The sequence below is a fragment of the Cydia amplana genome, chromosome 24 (assembly GCF_948474715.1).
Source record: "Cydia amplana chromosome 24, ilCydAmpl1.1, whole genome shotgun sequence".
Taxonomy (NCBI): domain Eukaryota; kingdom Metazoa; phylum Arthropoda; class Insecta; order Lepidoptera; family Tortricidae; genus Cydia; species Cydia amplana.
The window spans coordinates 3,197,902-3,214,157 of NC_086092.1; the positions used below are offsets into that span (position 1 = coordinate 3,197,902).

The following is a 16,256-nucleotide window of genomic DNA, read 5'->3' on the forward strand; positions in this document are numbered from 1 at the left end:
TGTCGCCTGTTATAGTTTTTCAACTGAATGCAATTATTCTTACAATTGCTTAAACAAAGTTCAATTCAATATTCATATTTTAAGTTGTTTGTAATGTAATGAAAACATCCCTCCCTCTAATTTTGTATGTAATGAAAACATACGATATAATAAATATGTCGAATTAAAAAAATATACTGTTAGGTCAACTCACAATTTGCCAAAATTTTCATTAACTAAGTAATATCAAATCAGTTATTTTGACAAAAAAAAAAGTTTTGTGGCGAGTTTTCCTGGTGATGGATTTTTCCATACTGACTCAGTTTATTACGAAATATTATGTTTATGTTTGCTTGGTTAGAACCAAGACTTCATTCTGTCCAGATTTAATCTAAATCCTGGTATTATGTGCTCCGATATGTCATTTTGAGACGTCTTACACATCCTATTAACGAACATGAGTTGCTATACAGTTACGTATGAGCTAATTATGTACTACATACACTGAACATATGTATTAACACACCTACATTGTTTACTACAGATACACGTACGAATTAATTAATTAAACAAGGATCTTCCTCATTGTCCATATCACTTGAAACAGTTGACACCTACACCTTCAAGCCACCGCACCATTTTCCTTACCACAGAATCGTAAATATTTATTTAAAAATAATCGTTGTGTTTCAACCATCTTGCATAAACGCATTCAATTATCACAGCAGTGTTATCCTACACGAGAAGCGCTCATCATTACATTTACACCAATAGCCAGGCCAATCATTCAGTCGGTGCGCCGCCGGACGGCAAGTTCGACGCGTGTTGTGTGCCAAAACTTAGTAAACCAAGTCTTGAAAAATTAAAAAAAAGTGTGTCAAAATGGCCGAAGGTGAAATGCCACTTGTCAGGAGTTTTGGAGGGAACGAAGTTGAATTTGGCGCGAACGCAAATGGGACCAAGGTCACTAAGAATTCGAGGTTAGTTTTTGTTTTTCAGGGTTGACATTACTGTTTATGTGTGGATTTTCATTCTGTTTTTGTTGTGGGTATTAGAAATAATGTTTTTCAATGTGAATGACTATCATCGTATTGTAATAGTCGATTGGAAAGCTGAAACGCGGTTGCGCCTTACTCAACAGTGGAATGGTTATGTTATGTATGGACTTGAGCATACATACGTAGATATTTTCTGTGATTACATGTTTATTGCATTACTTAATTACTTATTACAAAGTTTTGCCGGTTTCAAAACTATTTTCACTATTCTTTTTTAATCTTTCATTACGCTTTTTGACATTAGCAAATAGTTGTTTAACCTCTACTAGTATAATATAAGAATCAGCTGAAATGTATAGAGTTAACTTAAAAATGAAACAAATAAATAAACTACGGTTCATAACTTCGTATTAAAAAATAACTTCTACTACTTTTTTATAAACTTGAGAGGACGATATTATGCATAATAAATAGGTAATATAATGTAGGTAATGTATAATGTTTTAAGGATACTTGTAATCAGTATATACTATAATTAATGTACTGTTGATGGAACACTTAGTATTTGCGTTGTACATAAATTATCCATATCCGATCCGACATCCGACCCCAGTATGATAATGCGTTAACTGTTGAAACGTAAATTTAAAAAAAACACAATATTGTAATGTTTTAGGAAATGGTAAAATAAACAACTTTATATTTTGTACTTACCTATGCGTAAGGGCTTTAGGGACCCTTAACTTTGCAAGATTATACAGGATGTGTTTGATTCCGAATGTGATGTCTTTTCAAGACGTACTAGCCGAATACGTATAATATAGCGTACCTATACGTATTATAAGTGCATATTCTTCCGAAAAGATCCTACTTGCACATAATACCTATAGTGCAGTCATATAATTTATAAGTACCGGATTCGGAAAGTAAACCGGTGACACATATTTTAAACAAATACGAGTATGCATAATCAATAATCACAAATACCTATATCATTTTAAAACAGTTTTCGATATATGCAAACAGGTAACTCGCGAAATTTAAGTGTTTGATATTTTAAACCATGTTTATCTTTCAATTCCATGTTCCATGTTTCTTTTCCATGTTTGTCGGTAAGTAAAGGTATGTAAATAAATTTCGCGTTAGACCCGTCTATAAATATGAGTTAACATGTTTATCTTTCATTTATCACGTGACAAATGCAGTAGGGCTAAGATGATCGGCTCTTTATCATTGACAGCACAGGTGATCAAAATATTAAAAAAACCGGCCAAGTGCGAGTCGGACTCGCGCACGGAGGGTTCCGCACCATCAACAAAAAATAGAGCAAAACAAGCAAAAAACGGTGACCCATCCAAGTACTGACCCCGCCCGACGTTGCTTAACTTCGGTCAAAAATCACGTTTGTTGTATGGGAGCCCCACTTAAATCTTTATTTTATTCTGTTTTTAGTATTTGTTGTTATAGCGGCAACAGAAATACATCATCTGTGAAAATTTCAACTGTCTAGCTATCGCGGTTCATGAGATACAGCCTGGTGACAGACGGACGGACGGACGGACAGCGAAGTCTTAGTAATAGGGTCCCGTTTTGTACCCTTTGGGTACGCAACCCTAAAAATGCGACCATGATACGACTGCTGAATGAGGCTACTCACAAAGACTGCAAGTCATAGGGAACTGACCTTTGCACTTGTCTGTTTGGTCGTATATTTAGCTGCGCACGCGCACGCATCTCTCGCGTGGTTCAACATAAACTTATACGCTCTGCATACGTTTGATATTACCCAATATTACAGTCAGATTAAGAGATTTGTGCTAAAAAAAACTCGCCGTCATGTGTCGTGCGCAAAAATTACGCAGTTTTTATACGAAGTAATTAAGATGTTTTATCTAGAGTCTATGCGGAAAGAGAAGAGTCTTGAAATGTAATGGGATCCAATACATTCTACGACTCTTCTCTTTCTGCACAGACTATGAAAAAGAGATTGACGGTTGTTATTACCTACACACACACACATGACACACACAAATATAGTATGATTATCTCTGTCTATGTTTGAGATGAGACAGTGCTTTGACATACATTATTTGGGGTACTATTATATTATTCTGTTCACATATTCATTCGTTCAATGTTTAATCAGCTAAGTACATATATGATGTTTCCTGTATACTATATATATATTAAAATCGTATATTAATTTACTGGGTTAAGATGTTGTTTATAATTAATTTTATAGGTTAATAACTTTTATTTTTTATAATGTAAAAAATGAAACTAGCTTAACTTACCGTTATTGACGACTAATGCAATTTAAATAATAATTAATCATAATCATAAAGTTTTAATTCGATGACATAACCATTTATAGCAAACTGTGACAAGAACTAAAATTACACTACTAAACTAAAACTAAAAACTACATACGACTGTTACGAAAATAAATAAGATTTATTTTTAAATTTATATTTTTATTTTAATATATAATTCACATAGATTTTATGTACTTACCTATTTCGCTCACAATAAAATCACTCTGTAAGTCTGTATACTAAATATTATAAACCGTTAAGAAATATTTACATTATAAAATCGCTGACTTACCTATTGTTGGCAACATATTACATAAACATTTTACATTACATATCAAGTTACAAGATATGTGTGCTGAATCTATTCTTAGAAATGCTAACACAATTCGAATCAGCTGTTTATATATTTGATGTCTGAATTTTATTTAAATAGTATATTTATTCACCTACCTACCTATGATTCTAGAAGGTATGTTTGGTTGACTATTACCAAGAAATTGTGGATTGTTAAGAAATGTAAACTCTAGAATAAATTGCATTGTGCCCTAAAATTTGAGCGCTGAAGTAGGTACAGTCAGCGTCAAATGTACTACGATGACTGTACCTAAGTACCTATAGACCTATAAATTACTATGATGGTACTGTGCCAATATATATGTTTCGTGGGAACTAGGTAAAGGCGTGTGTTAAGAAATATTATTTGCGTATTCCATAAACACGCTCCAAACCTCATTAAATATATTAATCGTTTGTCAAATATTTACAATTTCATTACTAGTTACTACTGTTACTAGTCTTATGCGATGAACAAATTACAAAAACAGCCTCCACTTTCAAGCCCTTAAATAAATTAAAAAGCTTGTTTTATTTTATTTTATTTATAAGGCACACTATACAGACGACATTCAATACATGATTACAATAAAAGTGGTAGGCTTTGTATAGAAATGCCACCCAAAATAAGTGAGCACAGCAAGAACAATAAATAATAACGAGCAAAAACTATCCTAAAATTATAAAAAAAACACTACTACTTAACTACTACTGTTATTCTTTTTGAGAAATACAAATATCTTTAAACCGACTTAATTATTAAATTACATAAATTATCTTAACATGTTAAATTGCTTACTACTTGTGACTTCTATAGCAAGGAAAATAAATAAATAATGATTAGAAATAACATGTTAACCATTTTATATTTAATTTAAATTCATATTGTAATCAAAATCATACGTAAGTCTGACACAAAATAAATATTTAAGTTGACTTCGTAGCCAGCATTTTTTAATGACCTGGTTACGAGACCTTTAAGCCAAGTCTTTAATTATTTATTTATATTTTATTGATTTGTCTAGAATCGCATGCCATTTGTTGCAATTGCAAGGTCTGTGTAGAAGCCTTAAGTTTACCAAACAGGTTCGCCACAACCTCTTCAAACTGTGTCATTTAAAAACAAATATTCATGACAATATTAGATAATATTAGTTAACAAAACTGACCCTTTCGAGGTATTTTATGTTGTAATGGTGCCTCTGCGTACCTCGGCGTTTAAATATTAAATATGTATGGTCTGTAAGGTCAGACAGAGGTCAAGATCTACGAAATACAAAATTAATACTAGGATGTAGATTTTGACCTTGGTGTAAAACTAGCACTTAGTTATCTATTCTATTGTACTTCTCTGGTTGCAAAAAATATTAATATGTACAAGTATATTTTTGTACAAGTAAAGTTTATATTTATATCGTCAATAACCTTTTTATATTTTTATACATAGTGCTGTAGACATTTTGCAATAGTGATTGAGTTTTCACTTCTGCCGGCACTCCTTCAGTGCAACCCGTTGTTTTTTTTTTTACAAACCGGCGCAGACGTACAACGTTATCTAGTTAATTAGCTTTCAAAATTGCAGCTTAAATTAGCTCTTCTTCACCACTCGCCTGATCCTTCTAGTTATCTAGGGTACTTAAACTTAACCAAAATTATAAAAAAAAAATAGTTTATTTAAATGTAGCATTGTACCAAGGAGAAGTTTCCAAAGTAACCAAATTTATATAGAAAAAGTTCTCAGAAATTTAAATTTGGCAAACAATGAAATCATAACAAGACGTTATTGGGCGTTTTTTTTTTGTTGTCCCCTACACGTTTTTTCAAATTTGGGATTTTTTATGTTATTTCTACTCAGAATCACGAGCTCTCGAAAAATGTATGGAAATTTTGGGACATTTTTTTTTCTCCTATTAGGATAGAAAGAGCTCGTGATTCTGAGTAGAAATAACATAAAAAATCCCAAATTTGAAAAAAAGTGTAGGGGACAACAAAAAAAACGCCCTATAATTCGTAAATGGGCATTTTCACTTAACTGTGCACCTTTAACGGCCAGTTAGCATTTAGCAATCGTTACAAAACTGACGGTCAATGTCAGATCCCATACATTTTGTCAGGAATGTAACGGTTAGACGTTACTGAAACACGACTTAAGTCGCGCTTTAAGATGCACAGTTAAGTGAAAATGGCCAAATAGGTGTGTAAGCTTTATTAGATATGCCTTCTGCCTGTCTAATTATTATTATTATGTGGTAACTATTAATATTTTTTTAAACCCACAAGAATCTTTTTCAATGGAAATTTCCTTTAAATTCTCGTGTAAGTTTCCAGAAACTTCCGAGAATGTTACTGCATTTTTGAGAATGTTTCTGCAAATGTTCTACTTTCAGTGGTTTTGGGGTTTATAGTTACTTACCTACATAATTTTCAATTCGGTAAATCCTTTTATTATTTTGTTTTTATTTATTTGGGGCACTATCTATGAAAAGGGACCTTATAGTCGATGGCGCTTACGCCGCACAGCGTCGTGCGGCATTGTATTTATATCGGAGCATCGTTAATAATGGCGTAAGCGCCATAGACAATAAGGTCCCTTTTCATAGATAACGTCACATTTATTATAAAACATGACCAAATTGCATGTGTAGAATAATTACGTGTTTCATGAAAAAGTTACACGCGGCCATTATGAAATGAAGTGAAGGTTGAATCATCCTCGGCCTTAGCTCTAAAACACACTTGTATACTTGAACACCACTTAGGTAAGTACATTTAAATCCTGAGTAATTTTAACAATTAAAAATAAAATACATCGTAGGTACCTATGTTTATAATAGGTACCTACAGATGTGCTGTTACGGAAAATTTCCATAAAGTTGGAAAATTTCTCGAAAATTTCAGGAAATTTTCTGAACATCTGCAGGTATTTACACAAGCTTTTATTAAACTTGCCCTGTTAGTACCCTATCTATGTATCTATGTATCCTGTGGGTCAAGTCTTGAAAGCTATACCTATTTCCGATTAAGCTGAAATTTTGCATACATATGTAAATCGGATGACAATGCAATATTATGATGACATGGAGCTGATCTGATGATGGAGACAGGAGGTGGCCATGGGAATTCTGTAATAAAACAACGAAAACGAATTGTGTTTGGTTGTTAGAATTGTCTCGGTGAGTATTAGTTGCCTGTGATAAGAAAAGTACAGTCAGCGATATAAGCTTGCACCAAAAATTAAATTATTGGCAATAAATTATTTTCTCAACAAACAAATACAAAATAATTGCGTATCTTTCCATATCCTCTATCCGCCCAGAGACCTATAAAAAGGTCTCCTGTTCCATTCTGATTTGAACTTTGTGTTGACAAAATAAAATTTCATTTTGCTTGGCAAGGTTTGACGTATGGGCTAGAGGATATAATAATGACAGCGTCGCAAAACGCGTAATCACTCTGAATCTACTGAATCACATGTGAATACGCCCCCTCACATAACATGTTTGAAAACACGTGTTGTAGGTACCATTGAGTGCCATCTCTGTATTGTTCCGTAAGTTTCATTTAAGCCTGTGCCGAATTGAAAAAAATATGTACTAAGGATTACATCTTACATATTTTTAATCATTCATTTCAATCATTACATCTTTATACATTTTTCCAAGCCAAGAGTTAGTAGTAAATGTACTATTCCCATAGGTTACAATACAATACAATACTCTTTATTGCACACCTTACCAAACTCGTAGTTTACAATAAATGTGACGTTATCTATGAAAAGGGACCTTATTGTCGATGGCGCTTACGCCATTATTAACGATGGTCCGATATAAATACAATGCCGCGCGACGCTGTGCGGCGTAAGCGCCATCGACAATAAGGTCCCTTTTCATAGATATTGCCCCAAATGTACAGTAACATAAACAAAGACAATAGAGGTAACAACTTTAGGTCTTATATATCGCTTTAGGTTACTTATATTTTCTGGTTTTATTTCAGGTAAGTTTCGAGATTAAGGACCTAAAGGGTTACGTCCTGTGGTGACCTATTTAAACTTGCTTCGCTTCGGTAAGTTAAATATATTTGAAATTCAGAAAAAAACACTGACATGGCGAGATTTTTTTTCGATTGAATATCTCCTCTATTTCAAAACATAACAGATCTCTGCTTGATACGAAATTAAGTCAATGTTTTCAACAATTAGAATAAACAAGTAAGAAAAATCGTTAATTAAATACTTAAACAAAACCTAAGACCCATAAAGAAATTACCTATATGAAATTTAAGCTTAATGATACCATATTTGCTGCAAGAACCTTAAGTAACTAGGTACTCGCATTGTTTGGAACGTGACATTTCGCGATCACGACATTATGAGAGCCCGTACCATGAGTCACTGACAGTATCAAAACTGACATTTACGCTATCGAGGACGTAATTTACTTTCTATACATCTCGTTTGCACTAATATGCGAGTACGAGCGAGATGTATAGAAAGTAAATTACGTTCTCGACGGCGTTTATGTCAGTGCCAAACTGATGGTAGCCGCACTAGTGACATTTTGGATACGCCGATTGATACCAATAAATTAATAAATATTATAAATAATAAATATTGGGGACGTCTTACACAGATCAACCTAGCCCCAAACTAAGCAAAGCTTGTACTATGGGTGCTAGGCGACGATATACATACTTATATAGGTACATAGAAAACACCCATGACTCAGGAACAAATAACTGTGCTCATCACACAAGTAAATGCCCTACCAATGCCTTACCAAAGATAAATGATTTCAAACAAAACAACAAAAAATATTCATACCACCAAGTGAACAGTATATGTGACGTTATCTGTGAAAAGGGACCTTATTGTCGATGGCGGTTTCGCCATTATTAACGATCCTCCGATATAAATACAATGCCGCACGACGCTGTGCGGCGTAAGCGCCATCGACAATAAGGTCCCTTTTCATAGATAATGCCCCATATGTACATACATTCTACCTAATGCGTCGTTTTGACACAGAAGGTACCCATTTTTCAAAAGTTGTTGAGGTTAATTCATTTTTTATTGGAAATATTTTGCTAATGAGATTTTTCATTTTAACTTGTAGGTATGTAGGTACTTTAAAACCACAGACCAAAACGCAACTTAAGTTTTGTTTAAGTCACACCTACATAAATAATCTGACTGTCACTTTCCTGGCATAATGTGCGGTTTGACATTGACCGTCAGTTTTGTGACGATTGCTGACCGGCCGTGAAAACGATCCAACAGAGCCTTATTGGACATATCCGAAATTCCGAACCCTTTCGGTTAATATCGTCACATTTGACTAAGCATTTTCTGACATTGTATTACATCATACGGCCTTCCTTTTCAATGGTATTGTTGTATCGAATTATTGTTACAACTTACAACCAATCGTATAATTCTTCGCGTCGCGTTGTAATGTTTTGTTTGTAGAGATTTATGTAACATACTTATACTTACAAACAAGTTTTTGTCCAAAAATAACATTTACTTATAATACAAGTACTAGTAGTATACAGTAAAAAAAATGGGTTGCACTCAGGGAGTGCCGGCAGAAGTGAAAACTCAATCACTATTGCAAAATGTCTGCAGCACTATGTGTAATTGAGGTTAACGCCATCTAGCGTTATTTCGTCGCATTACTTGAAACCCCTAAGCACATCACTGTTAGTACTCGAGTTATATTAATACCAGTTAGAGCGAAACTCACTAGATGGCATTTAAATCAATAAAGAATGTTTTCACTTCTGCCGGCACTCCCTGAGTGCAACCCGTTGTTTTTTTTACATACTTAACGTTAATTATTATAAGTATTACAGTAAAAATATAATCACACATTTAACTTGTTATGTTGTTTATTTGTGTTAAGATCTGTTATTAGTAGTATTTACTATGATGATGAATTGATGATGATCCTTCCGGCCGATTTAAATTGTCTCTGAATGATGAATTTACTAGTGACTTTTGTTTAGTTAGCAAGTTCCATAAAATGACACTTTATATAAAAGTCTGTTATGTCATTTTCTTTGTCTTGTCTTACTTAATGTATGGCTTGAGCATGACTCAGTCACTTGTTTATTCGAGATAAAGAGGCAATAATTAGACGAATATCTAATGAGTAATAAATTAACTAATCACAGCTAATAAGACTTCGGCATGTTCAGATTTAGGTCGAGATGATTTTAGCCAGACAATGATTTATTATAAGTTTTAGTGATATGGGGCATTATCTATGAAAAGGGACCTTATTGTCGATGGCGCTTACGCCGCACAGCGTCAGGCGGCATTGTATTTGTATCGGAGCATCGTTAATAATGTCGCCATCGACAATAAGGTCCCTTTTCATAGATAACGTCACATATGACTCGGTATTAGTACATGATTTTCTCTTTACAATTGACTAAGTAATTACAGTCTTATTGCACGCAATTAAAGATCTAAGTAACTTATAGCTTAATTAAAAAAAAAACTTAAAACAAACTTTCAAAGTGGGTTTAATTTAGCTTGCAAGATTTGACCCGAGCAAACATATTGCATACAAACATTGCTTGTGCAACTGGGTCCTAAGAACACTTCTTATAAATTTGATTTCAATCTCACTAGCAGTCATTCAATCTACAAATAAGAGTGCTGGGGCTCGTTTCTCAAAAGCTTGTAACTTGTAAATTGTAATACAAGTGGAAGACCCTTTCAAACAAAAGCTGTCAATAAGTGACATCCGCTTGTATTACAAGTCACAAGCTTTTGAGAAACGGGTCCCTATGGCCCGTTTATTAAAAGCTTGTAACTTGTAATACAGGTGGAAGTCCCTTTTTGATCGCTTTTGTTAGAAAGGGACTTCCACTGTTATTACAAGTTACAAGCTTTTGATAAAGGGCACTGGTGTAGAAAAAAGCTTGTAAAAATTAATACCTACCGGTGCTTAGTATGGTTGTTTCAAAACGTCTGATCTTAAACTACATCCGTCAAATGTAATTGTGTATGACATTTGTAAATTTTCTACGGGACAGCTGTCGACATAATTAACGTTAATTGTTTCGTTAATGCTACTGCGGGTTGCATCAAATGTTAACGAACTGATTAACAATGTTAATTTTAAAGAATGGCTTGTTTTGTCAAACCGTGAGATTTCTCATAGTTAGTGATTTTAACACAAGTAAGTTACGATCGCATGCATTATTCTCAGGGAAAATGGATTTTTGTCACATTGGTATTGGAGTAACGTGCCTATCTTTAAAAATAACTTTAATCTTAATCATAAAGAAGGGACCAATCCTCCTTTGAGATTAACCTTATAAATATGATCACAAAATACTGGGGAGTCCTCCCGGTACTGAGTTTGTATGGCGAGAACCGGGAATTCCCGGTTCCGGTACTGTGTTTGTATAGAAAACCAGTACCGGGAGCACTCCCTACAAAATACTAATTAAAATAACTTTTTCTTTGGACACAAATTACTTTTTGACTATATCGCTATAAATATTTCGAGTTATGGAGGTTTTGGGCTTTGAAGGGAAGGGAATTTTTTTATTTTCTGTTACCGAGGATTTCGCCTTATCGAGGTTCGAGTTATCGAGGTTCCACTGTATAAGTTACATCGGTTAAGATAAGTTACATCGCTTATAAGCAACGACCGCTTTCTATCACATAGTCCTTGCTCTTTTTTTAATTCAGTTATAAATAAACAATAAGATAAAAGTTCTTCAAGCCCGCCAGGATCAGGTCAATTAAATTGATATTGCCTATTAATGTCTCATTATTATATGCAATTAAAGTGATTTGTTCATATGGGGCATTATCTATGAAAAGGGACCTTATTGTCGATGGCGCTTACGCCGCACAGCGTCGTGCGGCATTGTATTTATATCGGAACATCCTTAATAATGGCGTAAGCGCCATCGGCAATAAGGTCCCTTTTCATGGATAACGTCACATATTTATTGATTACATTGTTTAACAGGAAAGTGAATGAACGGATAAATGAATGGGACAAAGAGACATTCATTCGTTTGTGTGAGTAACAGTAACTGGAAATGGTTTTGTTAAATATGACACCAACTCACAATGCTACGTTAAGTTGTTAATGATCAGTGATTTATTTATAAATATGAGGTCATACTTAAGTTCTAATTAGCTAGCTAAGTAGGTAACTTCTGTGAGTTAGCTAATTACATGAATTATATGATATAAGAATAAAAGAGGGCCCATTATATTACCCTGTGGAACGCTAACCATTTTTAGATACAGACAGCGTATTTAAAAAATAACTGACACGTGTCTATTTAGTTATTTGTCTATCTGTGGGTAAGTTAAATACTTGCGCATATATAATCAGCGGATGGTTGGAAAGAAATATGTGACGTTATCTATGAAAAGGGACCTTATTGTCGATGGCGCTTACGCCATTATTATTAACGATGCTCCGATATAAATACAATGCCGCGCGACGCTGTTCGGCGTAAGCGCCATCGACAATAAGGTCCCTTTTCATAGATAATGCCCCATATACAGTATAGTATAGGTACCTACATATTGTACCTATTAGATTAGAAGAATAAAAGAGACTCTAGCTGCTAGAGTCTAGAACTACCCTGTGGAACAAAAAACAGTTACAGACATACATACGCGTATTTAGAAACTAATATCTAACACAACGCGTGTCTAATGTGTCTGGCCGTGGGTAGACATGTGCATAATCATATAGCTGGAAAGATATATAATATTCATAACATAAGAATAAAAGTTAGCCTAGTGCAGTACCCTGTGGCGCACCAATTAATTTTGATATAAATAAAATAAAAAGTTACAGATAATACCGATACAGATGCGTATTTAGAAACTATCTGACACGTGTCTAGTGTTCTTCTGGGCGTGGGTGTACGTACATGCGCGTAATCAGGAAACGCAATACGCCGGCAGATAACCTCCGCGTCTGCGCCTTTGTCCGCCTCCATTGTGAAACTGTGCAGTGTCGCGTTGCGGCTGATTAATTACTTTATGTTTACCTTTTGTGATAATTGTTTTATAGTCTTTGACTGATTAAACGTTTGAAGAAAAGTAGAGGGCCTAGTTTAGTACCTTGTCCCCACAATATGTTTTGCGCTGTTGCGTTTGGTTATCATTTTGTCATTAAGTGATAATATGTTTAGCTTTTGGATAGGTCGGAGAATAATTGATAATAATGTCGTTTTTACACAAAAAGTGATAACATCATAGTTTATACTAGAAGTATAGAATAGTAATGGGCCTAGATAGTATCTTGCGGAACACCGATACATTATAAAAGTAAGTAAATCTAAAAACTTTTGAGTGGCTATCAACGATCGAGTTATTTTAATATGTATGATGGTTAGCCATGATTACAATGGAAATAATGATTGCTTGGCTTATAACTCAACCGAAGTCAGCAGGTACATCGTAAAAAATAAAAAAAGCTTTTTGTATGTTCTTGGTACTGAACAGTAGAGGGCCTAGTATTGAACCTAGTAAAATGTTTTGCAACTAAAAGTAGGTATTTTCAAAGAATACAAACTTACTTTACAAAGTGTAGGTATTTGTAAGTAAGATGTAAATATAAAATTTTGATTTAATACGCTTTTAGGTAACGGAACGAAATTACTCACTAAACAAGTAAAGATAGATTTGTAAGAATTATCGCAAATAGCTAAGTAAAAGCCTTGTCTAATTAAGATTTCACATGTAATACGATTGTTAATGCATATTTTACACTATCGTCCACACTGTTGACAATTCGTAAACCTTATTACAAAGAAGGTACACCAATGGTCAGTTAATACTGTTATAGTGGAACTTCAGCAACACTAATCGCTAGGGAAATTTCAAAAAAATCGTGTTAACCAGAAGTTTTTATAGGTAATTGATCAAAGGATTTGGTTCGTTTAAAATAAGTTGGAGTTACAGAGGTAAAACCAACGAAGTATTCGTAAACAATAAATAAATAAAAATTACAGAGGTAATCACACGAACAGTCCTATTGTTTTCTTCGGGTTTCAAATTTTCGAGATGACGAAACAAGAAGGAAATATTTTGCTATATTTTATCTTTTTACCTCGTATCTTCAGAGGTCTTATTTAATTTTTCGAGTTAAAAATGGAGGCAAAATCTGTATTGACCTCCCACGAAGGGAATCTTTGGGTTCTTCGTGTTAATGAGGTTGACTATTTCGAATTGTAGAGGATTTTGGCTTTAAAGGGAACGGAATAACGTTTAATTTCGTGTTAAGACGCTATTACCTTCCCTTCATCGAGGTTCGAGTTATCGAGGTTCCACTGTATTTAGTCCAACGACGTGTTAATGTTGTGACTGTAGTCACAAGGCCGTAATGGCCGGTGATAACCTCTGGTCGGCGGTCTTTGACAGCCTTTGTGTTATATTTAGCCATTCATGTATGTCCCGTTGTTGCGTTTAAGGATGCTACATACGCGATTACATGTGTGGTTAGAGCTTGGAGCACATATTATGGACATATAGTGTCTCTGCGGAAAGAATAGAGTCGTAGAATGTATTGGATACCATACATTTCACGACTCTTCTCTTTCCGCACGGACTCTATACGTGTTATAAAATACGAGTGTATCAATGGCTTTACTATGAATTGCTCTTACAGTTCGTACACTGAGATATTCGATTACGGGTAGGTATTTATACCTCAAACTAATTTAAACAAACGGTTATTCTAAGTAAGCACAAACAAATTGAAAGGATTATAAAATACTTCTTTAGCTAACCAATTATCAAAGGAACGGATTAAGGACAAACGGATTTCTACCACATTTAGAATAGGCTTATTATTAACCGGGCAACTAAAATATTAAACAGGAACTTTCATTGGGCATATAATGATATAATTTGGCTGTGCATTAATATTTTAGCGCCAAAAAATGTATATTAGCCTCAAATATAAGCATCATAATAATATTATTAAAAAAACTGGCAGCAAAATCAAGCCAACCAATAAAAATAGGGAACTTGAAGCGTTTAGCGTTGGGCGTTTTAGCGTCTAAAATAATAAATTGGCAACTAATATTGTAAAACGATCATAAAATTTGGTTGTCATCTAGTTGTTCACACCTAAGTAATCATAAATGAGCATATCGTTTCAGCTGGGTAGTATTTTAACACGAAAGCAGTTAAAATTATGAATATTGGTCAGTTTTTACACTAAACACCTGAAATTAATTTACCAGTACGCAATGGTCAGTGCACTTAAAGTCGAAATTCCTAACCCATTATACCATTACATCTTTTAATTTTTAATCACTAATTTTCACTGTGTTCAGCCAGAGTCAAAAGATAGGTGCGACGACGAGCGAAGCGAGGAGGATCGTGTTAGGTTGACCGTGTAATGACTAAACAAAATATTTTAAAAGAACTTCATTTTTTAATTATTAGATAGCCGTTTACTTTTTAAAATATGCTTCAAAAATGGTCTCCAATATAATAATTCAGTTGCCAAATAAATACTTGGTACCTGCCTAAAAATAATCAAAAGCTGTAATGTAACGGCATTAAAATACAGCTCATAGTGATATATTTTAAGGCTCCGTTTTTGTTATTAAACTATTAATTTTAGTACCCATTTCTATTTTTTTAAACTACCGAAATTTGATTAATTAGTTGACCGGTTAAATACGTGCCTTTAGAATATTAAATAAAGGGGGCCCGTTTCTCAAAAGATTGTAACTTGTAATACAAGCGGATGTCACTTTTTGACAGCTTTTGTTAGAAAGAGACTTCCACTTGTATTGTCAAGTTACAAGTTTTTGAGAAACGGGCCCCAGGTATCAAATTTAATTAAATAGTTGCATTTGCAAGTTTTAACACGTAAATAGCTGGCTTGCTCCAGTTGCTCCCGTGGACTAAAACAGGAACCACCAATAAAGCAGAGTGAATCTATGAACCAATCATGTCAATGAAATACAAATGGTACAAAACAAATACAGCTGTGTTACTATTTGGATCTATGTAATAATTATTATTATTGTTCCGTTCCGAAAATGAAAAACAAAAGCAGAGAGCGAGAAGTAGGTAATAATTTTACTCCTGCGGCCCGTTTCTAAAAAGCTTGTAACTTGTAATACAAGCAGTGCCCTGTTTATCAAAAGCTTGTAACTTGTAACACAAGCGGATGTCACTTTTTGACAGCTTTTGTTAGAAAGGGACTTACACTTGTATTACCATATACAAGCTTTTGAGAAACGGGCCCCAGATGTCACTTTTTGCCAGCTTTTGTTAGACTTCCACTTGTATTACAAGTTACAAGCTACAAGCTTTTGAGAAACGGGCCCCTGTTCCCCAAAATACCAAAATAAATACAGGTTGGAATCAAAATTTTGGCTGTGGACCCTGTAGTAAGCAATCATATTTTACACAATGAAAAACAGGACAATCTAAGGAAAAAGAAACGCCTCATAACATTAAAGTAAACATAATCAAGTATAATATTTCCACACACGCTCCACTTTAATTGTTTTGCAAGGACCCAGGTGTATTAAAATTATTAGAAATGCATCACAGTACGGCATTACGCAAGAAGGATTACTGTAAGCCGTTGAGAATCGCAAATTGTGGTTACTA

General features: G+C 34.1%; 1 protein-coding gene across 2 annotated transcripts in view; it reads left to right on the forward strand.

The window, feature by feature from the left end:
* The window catches only part of LOC134659135 (PTB domain-containing adapter protein ced-6), a 96,270-nt gene that overhangs the window by 17,772 nt on the left and 62,242 nt on the right, over window positions 1-16,256 (forward strand). Inside the window, exon 1 of one of the 2 annotated variants that reach the window (XM_063514761.1) lies at window positions 594-959. The exons of the other annotated variant lie outside the window; for it this stretch is intronic. Within the exon in view, the coding sequence (XP_063370831.1) occupies window positions 862-959 (98 nt within the window). The 5' untranslated portion in view covers window positions 594-861. Of the gene's footprint in view, window positions 1-593; window positions 960-16,256 lie in introns of those variants that run through there. 2 annotated transcript variants of the gene reach the window in all.